The sequence below is a fragment of the Mustela nivalis genome (assembly GCF_964662115.1).
Source record: "Mustela nivalis genome assembly, chromosome: 9".
Taxonomy (NCBI): Eukaryota; Metazoa; Chordata; class Mammalia; order Carnivora; family Mustelidae; genus Mustela; species Mustela nivalis.
Genome location: NC_139028.1, coordinates 112,142,750 through 112,162,633, shown reverse-complemented (window position 1 = coordinate 112,162,633; position 19,884 = coordinate 112,142,750). Strand labels below are relative to the sequence as shown.

General features: G+C 54.4%; 1 protein-coding gene across 1 annotated transcript; it reads right to left on the bottom strand.

Moving 5' to 3' along the window:
* Window positions 1–1,961: 1,961 nt before the first annotated feature.
* NAA40 (N-alpha-acetyltransferase 40, NatD catalytic subunit) lies at window positions 1,962–17,941 on the bottom strand. The gene is made up of 8 exons (XM_082748264.1): window positions 17,659–17,941; window positions 11,599–11,694; window positions 9,838–9,890; window positions 5,927–6,022; window positions 5,689–5,847; window positions 5,433–5,516; window positions 4,899–4,976; window positions 1,962–4,617 (listed from the first exon to the last, which is right to left on the bottom strand). Exons 1-8 carry the CDS (start codon window positions 17,662–17,664, stop codon window positions 4,476–4,478), a joined length of 714 nt encoding a protein of 237 aa, XP_082604390.1. The 5' UTR covers window positions 17,665–17,941; the 3' UTR covers window positions 1,962–4,475.
* Between the last annotated feature and the right edge of the window lie 1,943 nt (window positions 17,942–19,884).

Sequence of the window (19,884 nt, the reverse complement as noted above, 5' to 3'; positions counted from 1 at the left end):
CTCCAATCTGGGCGGGTGATGGGGTGCAGCGGGGACTAAGTCTGAGGGGACTAAGCGGGCTGCAGGTTCTGAAGCTGGGACATCCGGTGAGCTCTGGCACAGCCTGCCTCTCCTTGAACCCATAGGACATCCAGGAAAAGCCAAGGTAGGGAGCCCTACGGTGAGGACCAGAGGGCTTCAGCTGCCTGCCCCGCTCTGGAGAAGAGCTACACAGCTGCCTGACAGATGAGTCATCACTACAGGCCACAGGCACTGCCCACCCGTGCCAACACCCTCCTCCAGATCTCCTTTGCAGCAAGCCTGTCTCCTCCACCTTGGCCTTCTCAACAGGCCAGCTTTGTTTCTCTAGGCCAAGCCCTGAGAGGGAAGACAGGGCCTTAAGACCAACAGGAGCCTGGATCCACGAGGCGACCTAGAACTCCATCAGCAAGTGTGGCGCCGATGTCCACAGAGCCCTTTGAGGACCACATCCTGCCCAGGCGCCACCATATACTGGGGCACTGCGGACTGGGCACAGGAAATCACAGTCCCCCGCACCACGAACATCAAGGCGGTTGAACCAACACCTTCAAAACCTGGTAGCGGAAATCACCAGGCAATCATGGTTGCTTCCACTGGCAAAACACAGTCCTTTTCAGACCAGCTCATGCCCTGAGTGAAAGGGAAGACTTCTGCGGGGTTGGTGCCTTTTGCTCTGTCCGCTCGCCGGTGTGTCACCCCGTACCACTGGAGAAGCAGCTTCTGTTGCAGCCGCAGGGAGGGCTCCATCACTGGAGGACCAAAGAGGGGTCCAGGCCCCTCAAAGAGGTGGGCACAGACCACAGGCAGCAGGGACCAAGGAGGGGTCCCATACTCTTCCAATCCTGCCCATTTGCCCTGTGACAAGCGGATGTCATTCCGAGGAATTCCTGGCTGGGATTAAAGCAGCCTGCAAGGAACAAAGAACTTGGGCCTGAGGATGGCGGGGACAGAATTTTGTCACATGGGAAATCTGTTGTATGATTAGCCCAGTGAAATGCTCTCTCCCTAAGGGTTGTGATGCCTCTCTTGCTGCTCCCAAGGTAAGACAATAGCACAAGCCATCCCCAGGAGGAAGGACACTTGGGGACGGCTGGTCTCACCCATAGGGACACCCACCAAACAGCTGTTAACCCTGCTCCCCCTTCCCCAGATCAGGGCCCTGCCTGAGCACAATACCCATGGCCTGGGGCTCCCCCACCCTCCTCCTTCCCCCCCAACTCCTAGCAGATAGGATCACCAAGCAGAAGCCTGGGGAGGCAGGCCCCCCCAGTGTCCACAGTTAGCGCTTCTGAACCCCAGAAGCCCTGGCCTAGCTTACTTCCTGCCTCTCCTCCCAGCTCACCCAGGGCCAAGGACTGGCAAGAGTCTGCCCGGGAGAAGCTGCGTGGCCCCGTCTGTCACATGCCAGGGGCTGAGCCTCTCCCAGCTTCTAACTTTCCTGTCCTGTCAGGCCTGACCAGTTACCCTTCCTCTGAGCCTTTTTCTTTTGTGAGTGGAGGGAAGAGGGCTTTGGAATCTTTTTAAGAGAAGAGGAATATTCGGAGTAAGCCGATAGTGTAAAAGGGAGGAAAGGAACACCGACACTCTCAATCTAGTGAACTCCCACACAAGTGCACACACATTTAGCCAAAGATGTCAAATGTTGCAAAGCCTGGTTTGGGACTCTGTCCAAGATGCAAAGCAGGCAACCCTTGTAAGACTTCTGACCCCCACCCAGGGCCAGTGGGAAGTGGCACAAACATTCCCCCCTCTGACCGTTCACCGCAGACACCCTCAAGGTTCCTCAAGCCAAGGCTTCTTTCGCAGCAAGGGGCATGGGGCCTCACAGCTTCGTGCCTCCCAGGGTTTCGGCCCAACGATGGGACAGTATGACGGCCCGGGGTGTCCCCTGAGACCACACTGGCCCTGGCACCCCAGTATCAGGACACGATCCCAGCAGCTGAACAAAGTGTCTTTTATTTGTGACATACAAATACAACCAATGCAAAAAGAGATCACTTTTCCCTTTGATTCCAGTGATAAGAAGTTGCTAAAGAAAAAAATATATATATCAAGGAGTTTATCTTCAATTTCCTCTAAAAAAAAAAAAACCAAACCCAGAAAGGGTTAAAAAGAATCATATACATGTCATACACACATTTGACATCAACAAAAAATAACCTGAAATAGAGTCAATACAACTAAAAAAAAAAAAGAAAAAAATCTTAAAAAATATTTTAACATGCCCCAAACAAAACACACAAAACAGCCAGAGAACAAAAGGCCTGCTCTGTTTCTCAAAACCAAGACCTGGCGAAGTGGAGAAAGATGGCTGTCTGAGACGTGAACGGGCCCAACACCAAAACACAGGGAGCTGCTGGTCTCCTGCCCCCACGAGGGCCCCGGAGCGGCCCAGAAACAGGCGGCAGAGGCTGCAGGGGCAGGTGAGGCACTGAGCCCTCCATCTGCCGGTGGGCTTGCGGGCAGGTGTCCGACAAGCGCAGAGAAAGCAACATACACTGAACTCACCTTATGAGGAATTTACAGTGGGGTTCCTTTTGATCCCCTTGAGTGGGAGGTATCAGAAATCCATGATCTAAGACAATAAATATTTATCTGTTCTGTGTCAACAGACAGGGATCAAAGGAAAAAAAAATTCCTAAACATGCTTCTGTCATTCCATGATTCTTGGAAGGAGCCCACCAATGCCCTCCCCGGCAATTTAAAATGCCCCCCACCCCTCCCCCCACAGAATCCCCTGGGAGGCGGAAGGCAGGGGCAGAGACGGGCTCACTCCAGTGGAAAGCTGCCAGGCCTTCTCTGAGGGAGTGCCCTGTCGCATGCTGCCTGTGTGGTCAACAGCATCGCACAGGCACAGCACTCTGCGGAAGGCCGGGCTGGGCAGGGGAGGCCGAGCGCACAGGCCCCTGCACGAGCAGGAAAGTGGGGAAGATCAGCTCTGGGGAGACCTGCCAGCAGAGACCACCTGAGTCAAGGCGGAGTGTGGGGTCTGGGCTGACTCTGAAGTCGGGACAGACCTCCAAGAGCGCAACTCCACAAAGGCTAGAACCTTTAAGACACTCCCTAAAGCAGGGCTCAAGGATGTCCAAAGGGAGGCGGCAGGTACTTTTTCCTGGATAAGGATTTGGTCGTTTTCTTCCCTGGAAGGGACACAAGGCCCCGAGACCAGGGCAAGTGTAAGCTCTGACCGCCCCGTCTCCCCATCCCGGGAGAGAAGAGGAAGGCCTTCTCCCCCGCTCCAGTCCGCGGCCACAGGGGGACACTGGAGAGGGGAGAGCAGCGCAGTCTGGCCACCGAGAGGCATTCCTGCCGCAGCCGGGGGGCTGCCGGCCAGGGCGGTGGCACCAGGCCTCACTGAGGCAGCGAGGGGCAAGGCTGGGGAGTGCAGGCAGTGGGGCCTGCTGCTGGCTGGGGGCTCTCTGCAAAGGGAGGGCTGTGCCCCCTCAGAGAGCGATCAGCACCAAGATATGAGAGGCAACAGCACTGAAGAGGCTGGGAACCTGAGGGGTCCTTCTGGGGAAAGATGAAGGGCTCCCTAAAGTAATTCTTCCCCTTGAGAGTAAGAACAGAGGTACTGGGTGAGGTGAGTCGGGGGAGGACAAGTGGTAGGGGGGCGACAGAGAGGAACTGGCAGGACCTCTGGCTTGTTTCTGTGACGGGACAGCTCAAGTCACTGCCAGATCAAGAGGTTCGGCTAGAATGCAGCAAAGTCCGGAAGCCCAGAGGAGCAACTCTCTTCCTCGGGGGAAACCCCCCGGCCCCCAGCCACACCTTGTTCCTGGTCCTCCCATCGACGACGAGGCAGAGATGGATGGAACCTACCGGGCCGGTCCCCTGGGATGCCTCCACACTAAGTGTCGGTCCACAGAAGCACAGCTACAAAGAGCTCCCTGGCCTCCCAGTGTCGTGGCACAGGAGACCTTCCCATGATCTCCATCAGAGCACTCGGCTACAAACCCGGACTCCCTCCGAAGCTGGTCTCGACGTCCAGAGCCTGCATCCAGTCCAGTCCTCGTTGGGGACCAGCTAGACCCCGACCCGGGGCTCCTGGGCTTTTCTAAAGATAGGTATAAAACAGCCCATTTGTCCAAGTGTGTGTGTGGCGGGGGGAGGGGAGGGTCTGTCAGGAATCCACCTGCAGAGCAGCTGGGGCACCTCGTGCTCGAGGGCACAAGGGCCGAGCGAGAAGGCAGCCGCTGCGCGAGGGTCCGCGTCATGCCCGGCCTCCGCCAGCCCCTCCCTCAGCCCGTCTCCTCTCTGCTCCTTCAGCGCACACTGTCCTTCCAGGAGGGCGGAGGGCGGGCGGCTCGGGCCGCTCCACCCCAGGGTTCGTGCGCTCGGGCTGCAGCCGGGCACGCGCAGGGCTGAGGAGGCCACAGCTCTGAGGGCACCTGGCCAGTAACGTGAGCCCAGGGAGAAGACAGGCCTTGGAGAGAGCATTCTAGCTTGGGAGCTCAGTGGCAGCAGCCGCCACAGTGCCCGCCCGCATGGGAGTGCTGGCTGTCCCCAAACTTGGTCCTCCGGCTCAGGATCTCGTAGGAGCAGTCCTCTCCACAGCAACCAGACATGCTGGGGGAAGAGTCATCGATCTCGAATCTGCAAGGCAGGCAGGAGGAGAGGCTTGGCTGCAGGTAGTGGACGGCCTTCCTTCCCAGCCCAAAAACTTTTCTACCAGCCACACTCATGAGACCCCTAGGAGTGAGGGCGCAGCCCCCGGGCATGCCTGCACCATCCCCCCAACTCCAAGGCCACTCCCCAGGACCACTGGACCAGGAGCTCAGCCCTCAGGATGAATGAGCGCCAGGACCAGGAGAAAGCCCCCGGGGCAGGCACCCCCCACCACCCAGAGGGCCCCACACCCCGGCCCAGCTCCTTACTGCAGCGCTTCTCGGAAGAACTGGTAGGCGCCATGATTGTGCTTAAATACAGTTAACATCACTTTCTTCATCTGTGTGCTGAGAAGAAAGCAGAGAACACCTTCCAGAAAGAGAAACACAGGCTAACTCATGCCTCCTCTTTCTGTCTCTGCCTGCTGTCTCCCATTTGCTCCTGAGAAGCACGCCCCTGAGCCCCATCTAGCCTCCGTGCTGGGCGCTCACAGCACCCGCTGCTTCTGTTCCGGGGCTGATCAGACCGCGCGGGCATTGGGCCCCCAATGAACTGGCTTCCTCGCCACGTTCTCTCTGCACCCCACTTTTCAGGCACAAGAGGCGCTCAGAAGCACCTGCTGCTTGGAGCCACGCATACAAACCCGGGAATCCCAGCAGGGAGGAGAGCAGCTTTACTGAGAGGGTTCTAGATGCCTCTCTTCTGAAACATTCCTATGAGCCTTGTCCTCCACCGAGGCTCAGAGAACAGTGAGGATGGCTCAGAAGACTGTTCCAACACAGCGACACACGGGGCGCCCTTACCTGTTGGCCATGAGCTGCAGGATCTGGATGAGGAACTTCCCCAGGCCTTTCCGCCGCACCTTGCTTTCCAACTGCACTTCGTAGCTGGGTGAAGAAAGCAGCCAAGTGAGCCCGGGGAGGCAGGGCCCATCAGAGGACCCGGGGCCCCGGCAGCCCGCAGACCCGGACCGGCGCAGCGGACCCCACCACGCGGCTGAGTGCCCAGACCAGCGCCAGTACGTCCTCCCCAAGGCCGACCGCAGGCTGGGGCTCCTACCAGTACAGGACTTCATCCCCGCACTCCACGTCAAACCGGAAGTGAGAAAAGGCAACAGGGACCGAACTGCTTTCCCAAGCAATGAGGTACCAGGCTCGGTCATCCGTCATTTCCTCGCGTTTCTCCCGGTCCTTCCAGCCCCACTCGCTCTGCTCATACCTGGGACACACGGGGCAGTCAGGGCGGGGCGGGCCGGAAGGGGAGGAGCGAGGCCCCCCTCCCGTCAGGGCGCACTTACATGGTCTGCATGTTGGTCTTGGTCAGGTCGAAGGCCCAGGCCACGGTGGCAGGCTCCAGTCCGGACACTCGCTTACACTCGATGGAGACGTTTAACCTGAAGAAGACGGAAGGGTGGCGAGTGGAGCCGGTGGCAGGCCTGAGGGCGGCCCGCTGCCCAGACGGCCTCCCAGCGCAGCGGGCCTGGTCTCGGCTCACCCACAGAGAGAAGCCGAGCTTGCGCCCTGCCTTCCCGGTAGTGACTAGAGAAGGTGCCACTGAAGGAACGAAGCCTTTTCGGGCTGAGACTGACAACTCATGGCCGGCCCACGGCCCTGACCACAGTCCCATTTCCTGCCTGCCCTGCGAGGCCCTCAGCGGTGTCTGCACTCTGTAAACTTCCATCCCTCTCTGCTACCGCTTTGCTCTCTCCAGCCTCTGCCGCGCTTCGCCATGAATCCTGAAGTCTTCTCGGATCCTTCAGTTCCTGCCCGTGGGTGTTTAGTCTCTGAACTGACTCCTCACTGGGCAGCCACAGCACCTTGAAAGTGGCTGGGTCACCTCAGGCCTTTTGAGAAGACCATGGTCCCTAGGCCCCCGGAGGGGTCCTGCCTGCCATTTCCTCTGAGGACACAGCAGGTATTCTCGGCTGACCAACCCAGGTGGAGCAGGGTCCAACACCATGAGGTTTTCTTACACTCACAGATGCCGTAAACATTAAGGTCTCATCATTTATTTACTCCAAAAGAAACATTAGTAAAGCACAGTTCAGCTCTGTGGCCAAACTGTGGAACCCCAATCTCCAGGCAGTGCCACATTCTGACAGGACCAAAGTCAGTGACACGAAGTCCTTAAAGAGGTCCCAGATCAGGCCCTTCCAATGGCCCTCGACACGACCCCTCAGGGAATGTCTCCATTCGAAATGACTGTCGCCTCTGCTGTCTGGCCCGCCATATGAGCTGCACATGCGCGCAGTCTTGTAAATTTGGAACATCTTGGCTCTGAAGAGTCTTCCTTTCTTTCTAAGTGCTGGCCATGGCATAGTCAGAAACACCCCAACACGGCATGCCCTCTGGCTCAGCCATCTATTTTCCAAAGGTTGGTCTAGAGGTAGGAATTCTCCACTAATCTGAGTTCTCTCTCTCTCTCTTTCACTTTAGTTCTTTAAGTACATTAAAGCAGGATCACAGCCACACAAATCACACAAAATTCCAGGCACCAAAGGAGCCCAGAGTTAGCTGGCAATGCGTGCTTCAGAACTGTTCCAGTATTTCTGAAAGTCAATAGGAATGTGGAATATGGAACACAGAAGACATCACAGTAAGGGATCTCTAAACTGTGCCAGAGGACTTCCCAGACACTGAAAGGCGAGGCTACTGGAGGAACTGTACTACGTCTGATCACAGGAAGGACACGTTAACGTGGTACTACGAAATTCAGACAAAGCTGCGAAAAGCAGATATAGGATCACCTACTAAAGTGTTCATTTCATGGGGCGCCTGGTGGCTTAGTCGTTAAGTGTCTGCCTTTGGCTCAGGTCATGATCACAGGGTCCTGGGATAGAGCCCCACATCAGGCTCCTTGCTCAGCGGGAAGCCTGCTTCTCCTTCGCCCACTCCCCCTGCTTGTGTTCCCTCTCTCGCTGTGTCTCTCTCTGTCACATAAATAAAAATCTTTTTAAAAAACAAAGTGATGGGGTGCCTGGGTTAAAAAAATAAAGTGATGGGGCACTCAGTGGGTTAAAGCCTCTGCCTTCGGCTCGGGTCATAATCCCAGGGTCTTGGGATCGAGCCCCACATCAGGCTCTCTGCTCAGCGGGGAGCCTGCTTCCTCCTCTCTCTCTGTCTGCCTCTCTGCCTACTTGTGATCTCCGTCAAATAAATAAAATCTTTAAAAAAAAAGTGATCATTTCATAGTTCATATATTTACATCTATCTGTCTTGTTCACTGAAACACTCAAACCAGCTGCTACTTACAGAACTGGACATAATCCTCTTTCCTCCTTAAAACAACCTTACAAGTCTGGCTTCATCACTCCGTTCAACAGACCAAAAAATGGGGCTGTCTGGAGTGTGGCTGGCCTGAATACAATTAATCAGAAGAACAGTTTTATTTCAAACCCATAGCTGTGATTCTCTAAAACCATAACCCAGGGATGCCTGGGTGGCTCAGTTGGTTAAGCAGCTGCCTTCAGCTCGGGTCATGATCCCAGCGTCCTGGGATCGAGTCCCACATCGGGCTCCTTGCTTGGCAGGGAGCCTGCTTCTCCCTCTGACCCTGCCTGCCACTCTGTCTGCCTGTGCTCGCTCTCCTTCTCTCTCTCTCTGACAAATAAATAAAATAAATAAAATCTTTAAAAAAATAAGGGGCGCCTGGGTGGCTCAGCGGGTTAAAGCCTCTGCCTTCGGCCCAGGTCATGATCCCAGGACCCTGGGATCGAGCCCCACATCGGGCTCTCTGCTCAGTGCAGAGCCTGCTTCTCTCTCTCTCTCTCTGCCTGCCTCTCTGCCTACTTGTGTTCTCTGTCAAATAAATAAATAAAATCTTTAAAAAAATAATAATAAAATAAAATAAAATAAAACCATAACCCATTTTTCCCTAAGCCAAGAGCGGCTCTGATAAGACAGATTATGCTTCCTATTTTATAAACCAGAAGGACAGAAAGGGGAAGGGGGCTTTAACCCAGATCCTACGGCAGGAAACTGGATTAGTAGCAGTAATAGTAGTGATAACACTGACCTAGGTTTTGGTAAGCTCCAGGTATGAGGCACTTCATACCTAATCCTCCCCAAACCATCTATTATCAGACCCACTGCTGATTAGAAAATGGAGGCACAGAGAGGTTAAGTCCAGGGTCAAGGGTCATACAGCCAGTTAAGTGGCTTTAAATATATATATATATACACACACACACATATATATATATGTTTTATTTATTTATTAGAGAGAGACACAGTGAGAGAGGGAACACAAGCAGAGGGAATGGGAGAGGGAAAAACAGGCTTCCCATCAAGCAGGGAGACAGAAGTGGGGCTCAATCCCAGGACCCTGGGATCATGACCTGAAATGCTTAACCAATGAGTCCTCCAGGTGCCCCAGTAAGTGGCTTTTAACAATTACACCATACACTCCCAGAAAGAGCCCTAGATTGGGAATTAAAAGCCCCCTCAGCAGCCAGGGAGAAACTACGTGGCTTAGGAATCTTATTCAGCTTCTCTGAGCCTTGGTTCCCCTCTGCACAAAAGGAGGAAGTCAGCCTAGATGATTTTAATTCTTTTTTTTTTTAAGATTTTATTTATTTATTTGACAGAGAGACACAGCAAGAGAGGGAACACAAGCAGGGGGTGGTGGGAGAGGGAGAAGCAGCCTTCCTGCTGAGCAGGGAGCAGGACCTAGGGCTCGATCCCAGGACCCTGGGACCATAACCGGAGCGGAAGAGAGCCGCTTAACCGACTGAGCCACCCAGGCGCCCCCTAGACGAGTTTTCCAGTTTGTTTCAGCTCTATGATTATTATTATTATTTTTTTAAGATTTTATTTATTTGACAGACAGAGATCACAAGTAGGCAGAGAGGCAGGCAGAGAGAGATGAGGAATGAGGAAGCAGGCTCCCTGCTGAGCAGAGAGTCCGATGTGGGGCTTGATCCCAAGAACCTGGGATCATGACCTGAGCTGAAGGCAGTCAGCTCTATGATTCTACACCCGGAGAGAATATCAAATCCTAAGGAAACATCAGTCTAAGATGATGCAATCTTTGTTCATTTACAGATTTCTCTGTCACCTAATCAGGTGCTTTTGTATCAAGACACTCAACACAGCTTCTCCTTTTTTGTAACAAAAAATGAGAAAATGTGGGTCGGAGGAAGCACACTCCGGGAAAGTAAATTCCTTCAGACACTCAAGGAGACAACAATTAGGAGTGCTAAACACTTACCCATTTCGATCGTATTTCTTGAACACTGGGAAAGCCTCTAGAGGGTCTCCAAGCTGCGGAGGGAAAGAAAAGAGTAGCACAAACGTGTGCGGTGCCGTCGCAGGCTCTCCCTGCGGTGAGACACGGTGCAGAGCCACGCTGCGGGGCCTGGCCCTCCATCCAGGAGCAGCCGCCAGACAGCGCTCGCCTGCCTCGGCTCTGAAAGCACACGCAGGCAGGGTCTAGTAAGGAGGCCCAAGACAGTTAAGTCAGCTTCATTTCACAAGGTAAGGAGAGACTCTGCTAGCCTAACACGAACACTGGCCTGTAGGTCACATGACCCCCAAACCGGAGGGTACGTGATCCACCTGCAAACTTCCTTTCTGTGGGGCTAGGACCTCGTGATTCTAGATCAGGAGTCGCCTGCTCTACCAACTGAACCAACCCGGTGCCCCATCTGCCCGCATACTTTCTTTTTCTTTTTTCTTAAACTTTTTTTTTCTTTTTCAGATTTTACTTATTTATTTTCAGAAGGCTGTGCACGTGTGCAGGCTCAGGGGGAGGGGCAGAGGAGGAGAGAATCTCAGACTCCATGCTGAGTGCAGAGCCCAGCACAGCGCTGGGTCTCGAGACCCTGAGATCATAACCTGAGCCAAGATCAAAAGTTGGACACTTACCTGACTGAGCTGCCCAGACGCCCCTTACCTGCATACTTCTAAGAAGCCCCCAACTAATCCCACCATGTCAAAAACCCAAAATGGCATAATCATGTCCCTGAACCACCTCTTTATAAATGTGGACTGTTTACAGGGTGGGCTAAAAAGATAACAAAAAGGCACCTGGGTGGCTCAGTAGGTTAAAGTCTCTGCCTTCGGCTCAGGTCATGATCCCAGGGTTCAGGGATCAAGCCCCGCATCAGGCTCCCGGCTCAGCAGGGAGTCTACTTCTCCCTCTCCTTCTGCCTGCCGTTTCCCCTGCTTATGCTCTCTGTCAAATAAATAAAATCTTTAAAAAATAATAAAAGAGAGAAACAAAAATGGAATAGGATATGGAATGGGAGCAGGAAGAATGGCCAGAGCCTCTTCAGTCCTGTTTGAAAGCCAAGCCTGCTCTCAGCGGGGCCGCCTGGGTGAGCCGCTTCACCACTCCTCCCTCCTGGACTCTGGCCCCTGAACCAGGCTGCTGCCCCTGCCCCCGGTGCCAGCACAGTCCTTTGTACTTCATAGTCAATAAATGTCTGAAGGAATGAATGAGAAAACTATACCATATGTTACCAGGGACGTTTCCTCTCCAAAATGCAAAATCCTAACAAAATTTTCTCTGCTCAGCAGGGAGCCTGCTTCCCGCCCCCCGCCCCGCCCCCGCCTGCCTCTCTGCCTACTTGTGATATCTCGCTCTGTCAAATAAATAAATAAGATCTTTAAAAAAAAAATGTTTTTTTTTCTCCAGACCCTCTTCCACTGCTATGGAAGGAGATCCACAGAGAGAAGCAGCCACTTTTTCTTTTTTTAAGTAGGCTGCCCTCCCAGGGTGGGGCCGGAACTCAAGACCCTGAGATGGAGAACCCCACGCTCCATACTCCACCCAGCCACTTCATCTGAATTCCCATTTCCCTGCACACCTAGGCCAATCCTTGGCCCTCCCCCCGCAACTCTCAGGCTGGGCTCATTTTCCTCAGTCGGCCAGTAACAAAATTCTGCCACAGGGTGGCGCCAAAAGAAGTCAAATGAAACACCAAGCTCAAGTTCTAGGAGGAAGGGACTTGGGAAGCAGGGGAGTCACCCTGTTGGCGGCGTCCACTTTGGCACAGACAGCATCCATGGCTGCTCGTTCCTCCAACCGCTTCTGCTTCTTCTCCTTCGCTTTGCTTGACTTCCTCTGCAGCAGGGAAAAGCAAAGTTGGTTGGAAGGGCTGTGGCCAACCAAAGACTCTTCTTTCCCTTTGAGGAACCTTAGAGTCAGGCCCCGAGCCCACAGGCCTGTCCTCAGTGGCAGGAACTGCCAACCCTGGCTGCTGCACACTTGCTGGGATGGGGAAGCCGCACGTGTTTTCTAGTCGTGAGAGCTCGGGAGCGTCACCAGACTTCTCAGCTTCCTTGTCAAAAAGGGCACTGACCCTTGGGAAGCAGGGAAGCAGGGTCACCGTGAGGACCCAGTGAGAGCACATGACAATGCCCGCAGTAGGGCCTGGCCCCCAGCAGGTGCCTAATAAATATGCACTCATCCACTCGCTCCTAAGGAAGGAACAACTAATTTTAGACACATTCAGGGCAGGTTTCAAGGAGGAGATGCCATCTGAGGTAGCCGCTGACAGCTGTTCCTAAGGACAGGTTTATTCACAGCCTTCTCAGTGTCTTCCAGCTTCAGAAGACAGAGATCCCGTCTGGGGGAGCCCCTCGGGGTGTTGGGTCCCCTTTATAAGCTGAGACCAGAGCACTCTAGCTTAAGGAGACAGAACTGTTCCCCAGAAGCACTGTTCGGCCAAGAGCCCTAAGTGGCAGGCACCCTGCACACCCAGTATCGACAAGGGCAGACAGGGGGCCTCAAGGGGTTCACCTGCGCAAAGAGGCCATGCTGACCCATGGTCCGCAAGCCATGGTGCAGGGCACACAGGCAGCGGGGAGAGTGGGGGGGGGGCAAAGGGAGCAGGTCCTTGCACAGGGGCTCCAATGGCAAACCACCCCTAACCACATATAGAGCAAATCCTATTTTATGGCTCCCATGGGGGGTCTCTCAGGCCTACACGGATCCTGTCACCCTCCTGTAAAAAGCTAGTAACACAGGAGAAAGAGCCCATGCTCTGGAATCTGACAGACCTTACCCAGAGCCTCTTCCTGCTCTGCAGAGTGGTGTTCGGGCCCCAACCAGTTCTCCTCTGTGTCTGCTTCCCCGTCTGCAGGAGGTGCATGAGGCTCATAAAACCTCCCTTGAGGTAGGAGGCTGGTGAGACTTAACTCCGGCATCTCACACAACCAAGGAGAGTTCTCTCATTCTCGCTCCCTAGGAAGACCAGGGCAGCACATGCCCCCAGAGTTGCTCACCCCCCGGCCCAAATTCCAAAGGCACCCGAAGGCACTGGCGGGATGGCTTTGCTTTTTGACCCACTTCACTGCCTCTTCTGACTCCACCTCAGTTTCCTGAGCTCATCAGAGAGAGGCTGTACTCCCTCCAAATGCACCTGAGCCCTGACGCTGGCACCGGCTAAGGGGGAACCAATCGAAAAGCCAGATGCTGGAAAAGTTTCTCGGGATAAATTCTACCCTCAGCTCTCTGGGAATGACACTGTCTTTTATTTCCAGGGACCAGGAGGCAAGAGTCCAGACACAAAGAACTCACAGGGACTGCTCTTCTAGGTGTCCATTCGTCCTACAGCAGCTACTGTATGCTGCCGAGCCCCGGGCTCCCATCCCCTATGCCCTCAAGCAGGGAGCAGACAGAAGAGCAGAACTGGAGGGGACAGAACCAGGCCTCTTCGACCACACACAGGCTTTAGAGCACCCATCTTTTCCGCTGGGGGTTTGAATTTCAAAACAACATCATGAAAGGCGCTCAGCTAGCAGAGTACTTCCGCACACGTCTGCTTCGGTTCTCAGGGCAACAACCAGCACCTCCATTCCCACATGAGAAAACTGAGGCTGAAAGGCACAGTGTTCCCCCAAGAACAAATGGGAGAGGGGGACTTACTCCCAGGGGTTGGGCCCCGGACCTAGTGTTTGTTCCTCCAGCCCCGTTGTCTCCAGTGGGAAGGCCGACATCAATGTCAACAGACCTTTCCTCTCAGTCTCGCCCAGGTGCAGTCCAGACCTCCGCGGCTGTTAGGGCAGCCGCTGGGCAATTCACTTCTCATCACCCTTCCAGTTCGGCGACGGCGGATGCACCCTGCCAGCTCGGTGCTGCCCCGGCCCTACCTCTGCGCCGAGGGAGGGGAACGGAAACCCGAGACAGCCGGCCTCCAGGAAAGAACATGAGCCCTGGCATCACTCCCGCCAGGCCAATGCTCCTCCTGCTGCCCCCGCATGACCTGGGAAAGCAAGTCTGTCTCCGGAAAAATGGGGACACGGATGCTGGCCTCACCGACTCCCTGAAAGGACAGGTCAGAAGTCACCTTAGGGTAGAGGCAAACCCCCTCCTCCACCCTGCGCCCTAGTTCTCTCTCCACACAACACAGAGCTAAGATCAAAGGTGCTGGAAGGGGACGCCTGGGTGGCTCAGTTGGTTAAGCGGCTGCCTTCGGCTCAGGTCATGATCCCAGCGTCCTGGGATCGAGTCCCACATCGGGCTCCTTGCTTGGCACGGAGCCTGCTTCTCCCTCTGCCTCTGCCTGCCACTCTGTCTGCCTGTGCTTGCTCTTGCTTCTCTCTCTATGACAAATAAATAAAATTAAAAAAAAAAATCTTTAAAAAAAAAGGTGCTGGAAGGCGAGTGTGACTCCCGGGACCCAGAAAGCACTGAAACGTGGGTTCGCTCCACAGCATCTCATTTCTAAGCACAAGCAGTAAGTAATTCCTAAGCACAAGCAGCAGGAGGGCCGCCCCCAGGCCTCCAGGAGATTTATGGGCTCATTCATGCAAGGGAACAGGCCAGCCAGACAATCCTCAGTGTGAGGCTCAGGGCTGCCATGGCCCGAGATGGCAGATGATGAGAGAGACCCCTACGTGCCTAGCTGCCCGCGCACGGTGTATGTGGCAGGCCGTAGCAGCCCAGGGCAGACAGGCAGGGGCTCTCCCTCAAACCTAGCACACACTAGGAAAAGTGGTCTCCTGCTGTTCCAATTAGCTTTGCCCTGCCTCGTGTAGGTAAAGCTATCCTGCAGGGACACAGGAAAATTCTCCTAATTAAAATGGGAAATAAGCACAGTGAACAGTAAAGCTCATTGTGGTTAAGTGTCTTTCCCAAGGGAGCTCTATATAATAAAAAGAGTGTGGGATTTTTGAGTCAAGAGACTTGGATTTGATTCTCAGCTCCTCCACTTAGAAGCTGTGTGACTTTGGGCAAGTTACTTAATCTCTTTTCAGCAAGTCACTTAGTTTCTCTGGATCTCCATCTCCTTATCAGTAAAAGGGGCTAACAATGCCTTTACCTCACAGGACTGTTATGAAGACAAAATGATACAATGTACTAGATATAAAAAATAAGGATTTCTGGTTAGGAGGATCCACTAACATCACATACTCTGCTAATGCTTTAATAAACAGGTGTTATTTTAGCCTTTACAGTAACAAGCTATGTGTGCCCACTTCTTTGATGAGAGAACTGAGGCACAGAGAGGTCAGAGAACTTTTCAGGGTCACAGAGCCAGTGAACAGAATTCTCAGAGAGGTCTCTCCATGCCACCTTCTCCCTCCACTCACACCACACGGTAACACTCCACGAGCCAGAGGTCACACCGGCTTCATTAGCCAATGCACACCCACTCAGTACTCAGCAAACAGCAGGTACTAAGTCCATACCTGTCGAATGGCTCAGCGAACATTCAAATCCAGGTCCGAATCCTAACATCCAAGCTTCTTCCACGACATCAACTGCACGTGTGCAGCATGCATTCTAAAGTGTGACGCAGGTGTTTTCACCTGCAGCTGGGAACCCACCCCCTCCCCCGCGAGCTCTCTCGAAGCAGTATCTCCACATGCAGTCAGGACTGCCAGGTCTCACAGAGACACTCAAAACCAAAACGCGCACAGATGGGGACGGAAGGCACCTTTCAGACAAGAGATTTGGCATCTCTTAGATTTCAGTGTCAAGCCTTCACCCCGCAAAGTATCCAGGATCCAGAAAAAACAAAAAAAAACAAAACAAAACAAAAAACCCTCCTTTTTTGGGAAGGCAGCCAGAGATCTACATTCCAATTCCTAAAAGACAACATGTCTGTGGCAGCAAGGGTGAAGGAACTTTGAAGAGAAGGGTGATCCAGCTGAGGCTACTCTCTCTTAGCCTGAGGTCGGCTATCTAGTAGAGCAGGGCCCTCCCCATCGATGGCGCCTGCCACAAACACCGACCTTCCTGACACAGAGGTGGGGAGTCTGCTGCCCCCACCCAGGAGGAAGGCGGATAATGACAGGGTTCCAGCACTGTTCCAGGGAGGAAGATTCAAGTCCCTCTTTTTTTGTAGTGAGTTTTACGCCAGAAGAGACTAGGCAGGGGCCGTTCTGAGAAACACATCTGTGGAGTATGAGGAACAGGAGGAAAGGAAGCAAGGGTCGCAGCATCGCTGAGTCTTGCTCTTTCAACTCAACCAACAAAGGAAGTGCTGAACCAGAATGGCATGTTCTGCTTCTTGTCTGCTGCCCCGTCTGCAGTGGCTTTGCTGGGTAGATACTGAGTGATCCCAGGGACACAGATATTTACCTCATTTCAACAAGAGCTGGGCTTTGGGACCTTTCACCAAAACCTGGGTTAAATACACCTTGATTTTCTACACATGAAGTACACTGTACCCCAAATTCCTTGCTGAAACAAGACGACATGGATTACCTAAAGTGCTTGGACATGGATCGGAACTACCATTTTGGCCTAACAAGTTGACTTGTTCAATTATCACTGGAGAGAAAATCTAGGTTAACAACAGTAGGGACAAAGTAACGGGTTAAAAATAGCACAGATCTATTTTAGATAACTCCAATCAAGGTTGAGAATACAAGCAGAAACAACAGCCACAATTTCACGCATCCACTATCTCATTTAATCCTCTCCTCTCTGAGGGGGGCGGGTATCATCATCCACTTCACATAGAGGAGGAAATTCAAATTCAGAAAGGCCACGTCACAGGCCCAGTATCATGCTGCTAGCCAGGAAGATGGGGCTGGAACCGAGGCATCTCTGGGTCCCAAGTCAGGACTCCTTAAAGGTGGTAAAAATTCCAGGTAAAAACTATAAAGTACCAGGGAGTACCGGTTCCCTTCGCAGGAGAGTGACTGATACTACTCTAACTGGAACTTAGGAAGGTGAGTTCGCAGAAGTATTTGAACAATTTCTGCCCAGCCCTCTATCGGCACATGCCAGAGAAGGGCGCACCTCCAGGCTGCCACACACAGAACAGGTGGTCGCTATTCTTCTGGGTCTGGAGCCATCAGTGCCCCTCCCCACCCCCCATCAATTCCCTCCCTGCTCACCTTCTGCACAGCTTCCCCCTGCAAAGCCACCTGCAGCACTTAAGAGTACTAACGACCCAAGTAATAATCAAAACCACTCTGTTATGTCTGGGGGGCCGAGAGAGCAGGCCTCCGTTGGAGGGGAAGAGGGCGTTTCAGGAGCAGGAGGATCCTGGTGGAGAGGTTTGCAAAGGGTGTAGGGGACCCCGCTTCACCGAGTATCCGGGTAGCGGGAAGCAACAGCCAGTGGCTGAGGGCTGGGGAGGCCCGAGGCAGGGTCTGGTCCCTGCTCACTGTCTGTGTGACCTTGGCTGGGTGCCTCTTCTCTGGGCCTCAGTTCCCTGCAAGCCAGGGGGCGGCCTAGGAGGTGGGAAGACGCGAAGCCGGTGACAGCCAAGTGATGGGTGACCCCTGGGGGCGAGGGGTACCCCAGGGTCAGCCCCGGGGGTTAGGGGGTGGTCAAGAAGATAACAGGTCAGTCAGAAAGGTTGGGGGGGGGCGCGACGCGAGGGACGGGGGACACCCAAGGGGGTGGGGCCCGGAGAAGGGGGCTCCCCAAGGGATCCCCGGGCTGCGCCGAGTGTGGGGATGCTAAGAATGTGGGAGTCGGGTCATGTGGGGGTTGGGGGTCACGTGAGGCCGGAGGGGGTCGGGGTCACGTGAGAGGGGGTTCAAGGAACAATGGGGGCTCAGGGGGACGAACGGAACGGGGAGCGCTGCCGGCCCTCGCGTCTCCTCTCCCTGCCTCACTCACCCCCATGGCGGCAGCGGCGGCGGCGGCCCTCAGCTCCTCCTTCCCACACTTGCCGGTAGGGAGGCGGCAACGGCAGCGACGGCGGTGGCGGCGACACCAGAGCGGCGGCGGGCCCCGCACCGCGCATGCGCCTCGCGGGCTCTCCTGCGCGCCCTGGCGGGCACCGCGCCGGCGCAGAGCGGGGGAGGGCGCGAGCGGGGGAAGCGCGCAGGTGGAGAGCCGGGGAGGCGGGCCGAGGGTCTCGCACCCTAAAGAGGCGGGAGGCGCGGAGCAGCGTCGCGCTAGGAATGACGTATGCCCGGGCCCGCCCCCTCGTCTCCCGGCTGTGTCTGTAGCTATGGCAACGGCCGCGCCTGGCCGGTAGACGCGCGCGGGCTGGCGGCTGGGTGAGTGGCAGCGCTAACCCCTGCGCTCCTCCCCTCCGCGGCGGGCCGGCCGCCAGCGAAGCTGCCACCCTCGCACAGGACCAAACGCGTCCTGACCTCGGACGCCCCAGCCCCTCCTGCAAACCCTCGGGCACCGGGGGAGCTCTTTGGAAACGTTCCCACCCTCTAGATCTTGAACTCTTGAAATTCCTTTTCTAACTGGAGTCCCGTTATTCATTCATCCGTCTTCTATTCATTCACCCTCCGTCCGTTGGCTCTGAGTCTCAGCGAACATTTACCAGCGTCTACGCTGTGTTAACCCCGGGGGCCACAGAGAGGAGCAGTCCAAAACTTCACTGTTTAGAGAGGAAACGGGCGTGTAACAACTATTTAATGGAGAGGGGTTGGTGCTGTGGCAATGAGACCTCAGGCGTGCAGTTCTTCCCAGCAGGCCAGTGTGGCTCCTTGCATCCCAGTCCCACGGGGAGCTGTGTGCGCTCTACACACCCCTGCGCCCTACCCCAGGATCGATCTCCAGGGTTGGAGCCAGTCTCCTGAGAGCTCCCCGGGTAAGGTCATACTTGGGAAAGTGAGACAACCGCGGCCCAAGACTTACGCTTCACAGACTTTGTCTGGCTCTGCTCCTGAGCCCATCTTCAGTGCCCAGCGCTGTGGTGGCCCCCAAACGGGTACTCAAGCAATATTTATCGGGTCCTCACCGTAGGCTAGGCACTGACCCCGCAGCGAAGAAAACAACCATAGCAAACAGAAAAGGTACTGCCTTGCAGACCTTGTAGGCTAAAAGGAGGAGGCAGATAATAAACTAAATAAACAGGTAAAATATGTGATAAGGTAGATGATATCGGTCCTATGGAGGAAAATAAAGCAGGGAAAGGAGATAAGAAAGGTCAGGATTTAGTGCTTTTTTTTTTTTTTTAAGATTTTATTTATTTGACAGAGATCACAAGTAGGCCGAGGCAGGCAGAGAGAGAAGCAGTCTCTCCGCCGAGCAGAGAGCAGGATGTAAGGCTTGATTCCAGGACCATGGGATCATGACCTGAGCTGAAGTCCGAGGCTTTAACCCACTGAGCCTCCCAGGCGCCCCAGGATTTAGTGCTTTAACTAGGATACTCCAGAAGGCAAACATGAGGTAACATTTGTATCAAGATCTAGAGGAGGGAGGGGAGCAAGTCATGGATACCCGAGGGCATTCCAGGCTGGGGGGTACAGCCAGTTCAAAACCCCCAAGCAGGAATATGATTGGAATGTTTGAGAAACTGCAAGAAGTTAAGTACTGTGTGGCCAGAGCAGAGCGAGCCAGTGGGAGATAAGTAGGAGGAAAAATCTGACAGGTAGAGAGAGGATCATTTATAGCACTTGTACATTTTGTTTTGTTTTTTAAGTAAGCTCTGCCTGCCCCCCACCAACACACATGGGGCTTGAACTCACAACTCTGAGATCGAGTCACATGCTGTACCGACTGACCCAGCCAGGTGCCCTAGGGCTTAGAGGTTTTGAAAGACTTTGGGATTAGAATGGGCTGGGACACCACTGGAGGGTCTGAGTGGAGGGGCCGAGGAGTGGCTTTTGTGCTCATGGGACCAGCTGGCTGCTGAGATGGGAAGAGAGTGTAAGGGGAGGGTCACAGGAGGACCTATGCAGAGGCCACTGGTCCTGTCAAGGCAAGAGCAATGAAGCTTGTAGCAGGTGGACAGCAGTGGACATGGAAAAGGCAGTCAGGGCCTGGTGTGTATTGAAGGCAGCCGGATGCTGGACTAGATCCCAGGACCCTGGGATCAACACCTGAGCCAAAGGCAGATGCTTCACCGACTGAGCCACTCACACGCCCCTTTTGAGTTTT

Bases quoted from the DNA above. Each gene is read 5' to 3' on its own strand.
- NAA40 (XM_082748264.1), bottom strand. The intron at 5,848-5,926 runs GTAAGTGCGCCC...CGTGTGTCCCAG, and splicing joins AAGACCAACATGCAGACCAT to GTATGAGCAGAGCGAGTGGG. The intron at 5,517-5,688 runs GTAGGAGCCCCA...TTCTTCACCCAG, and splicing joins GGGGATGAAGTCCTGTACTG to CTACGAAGTGCAGTTGGAAA.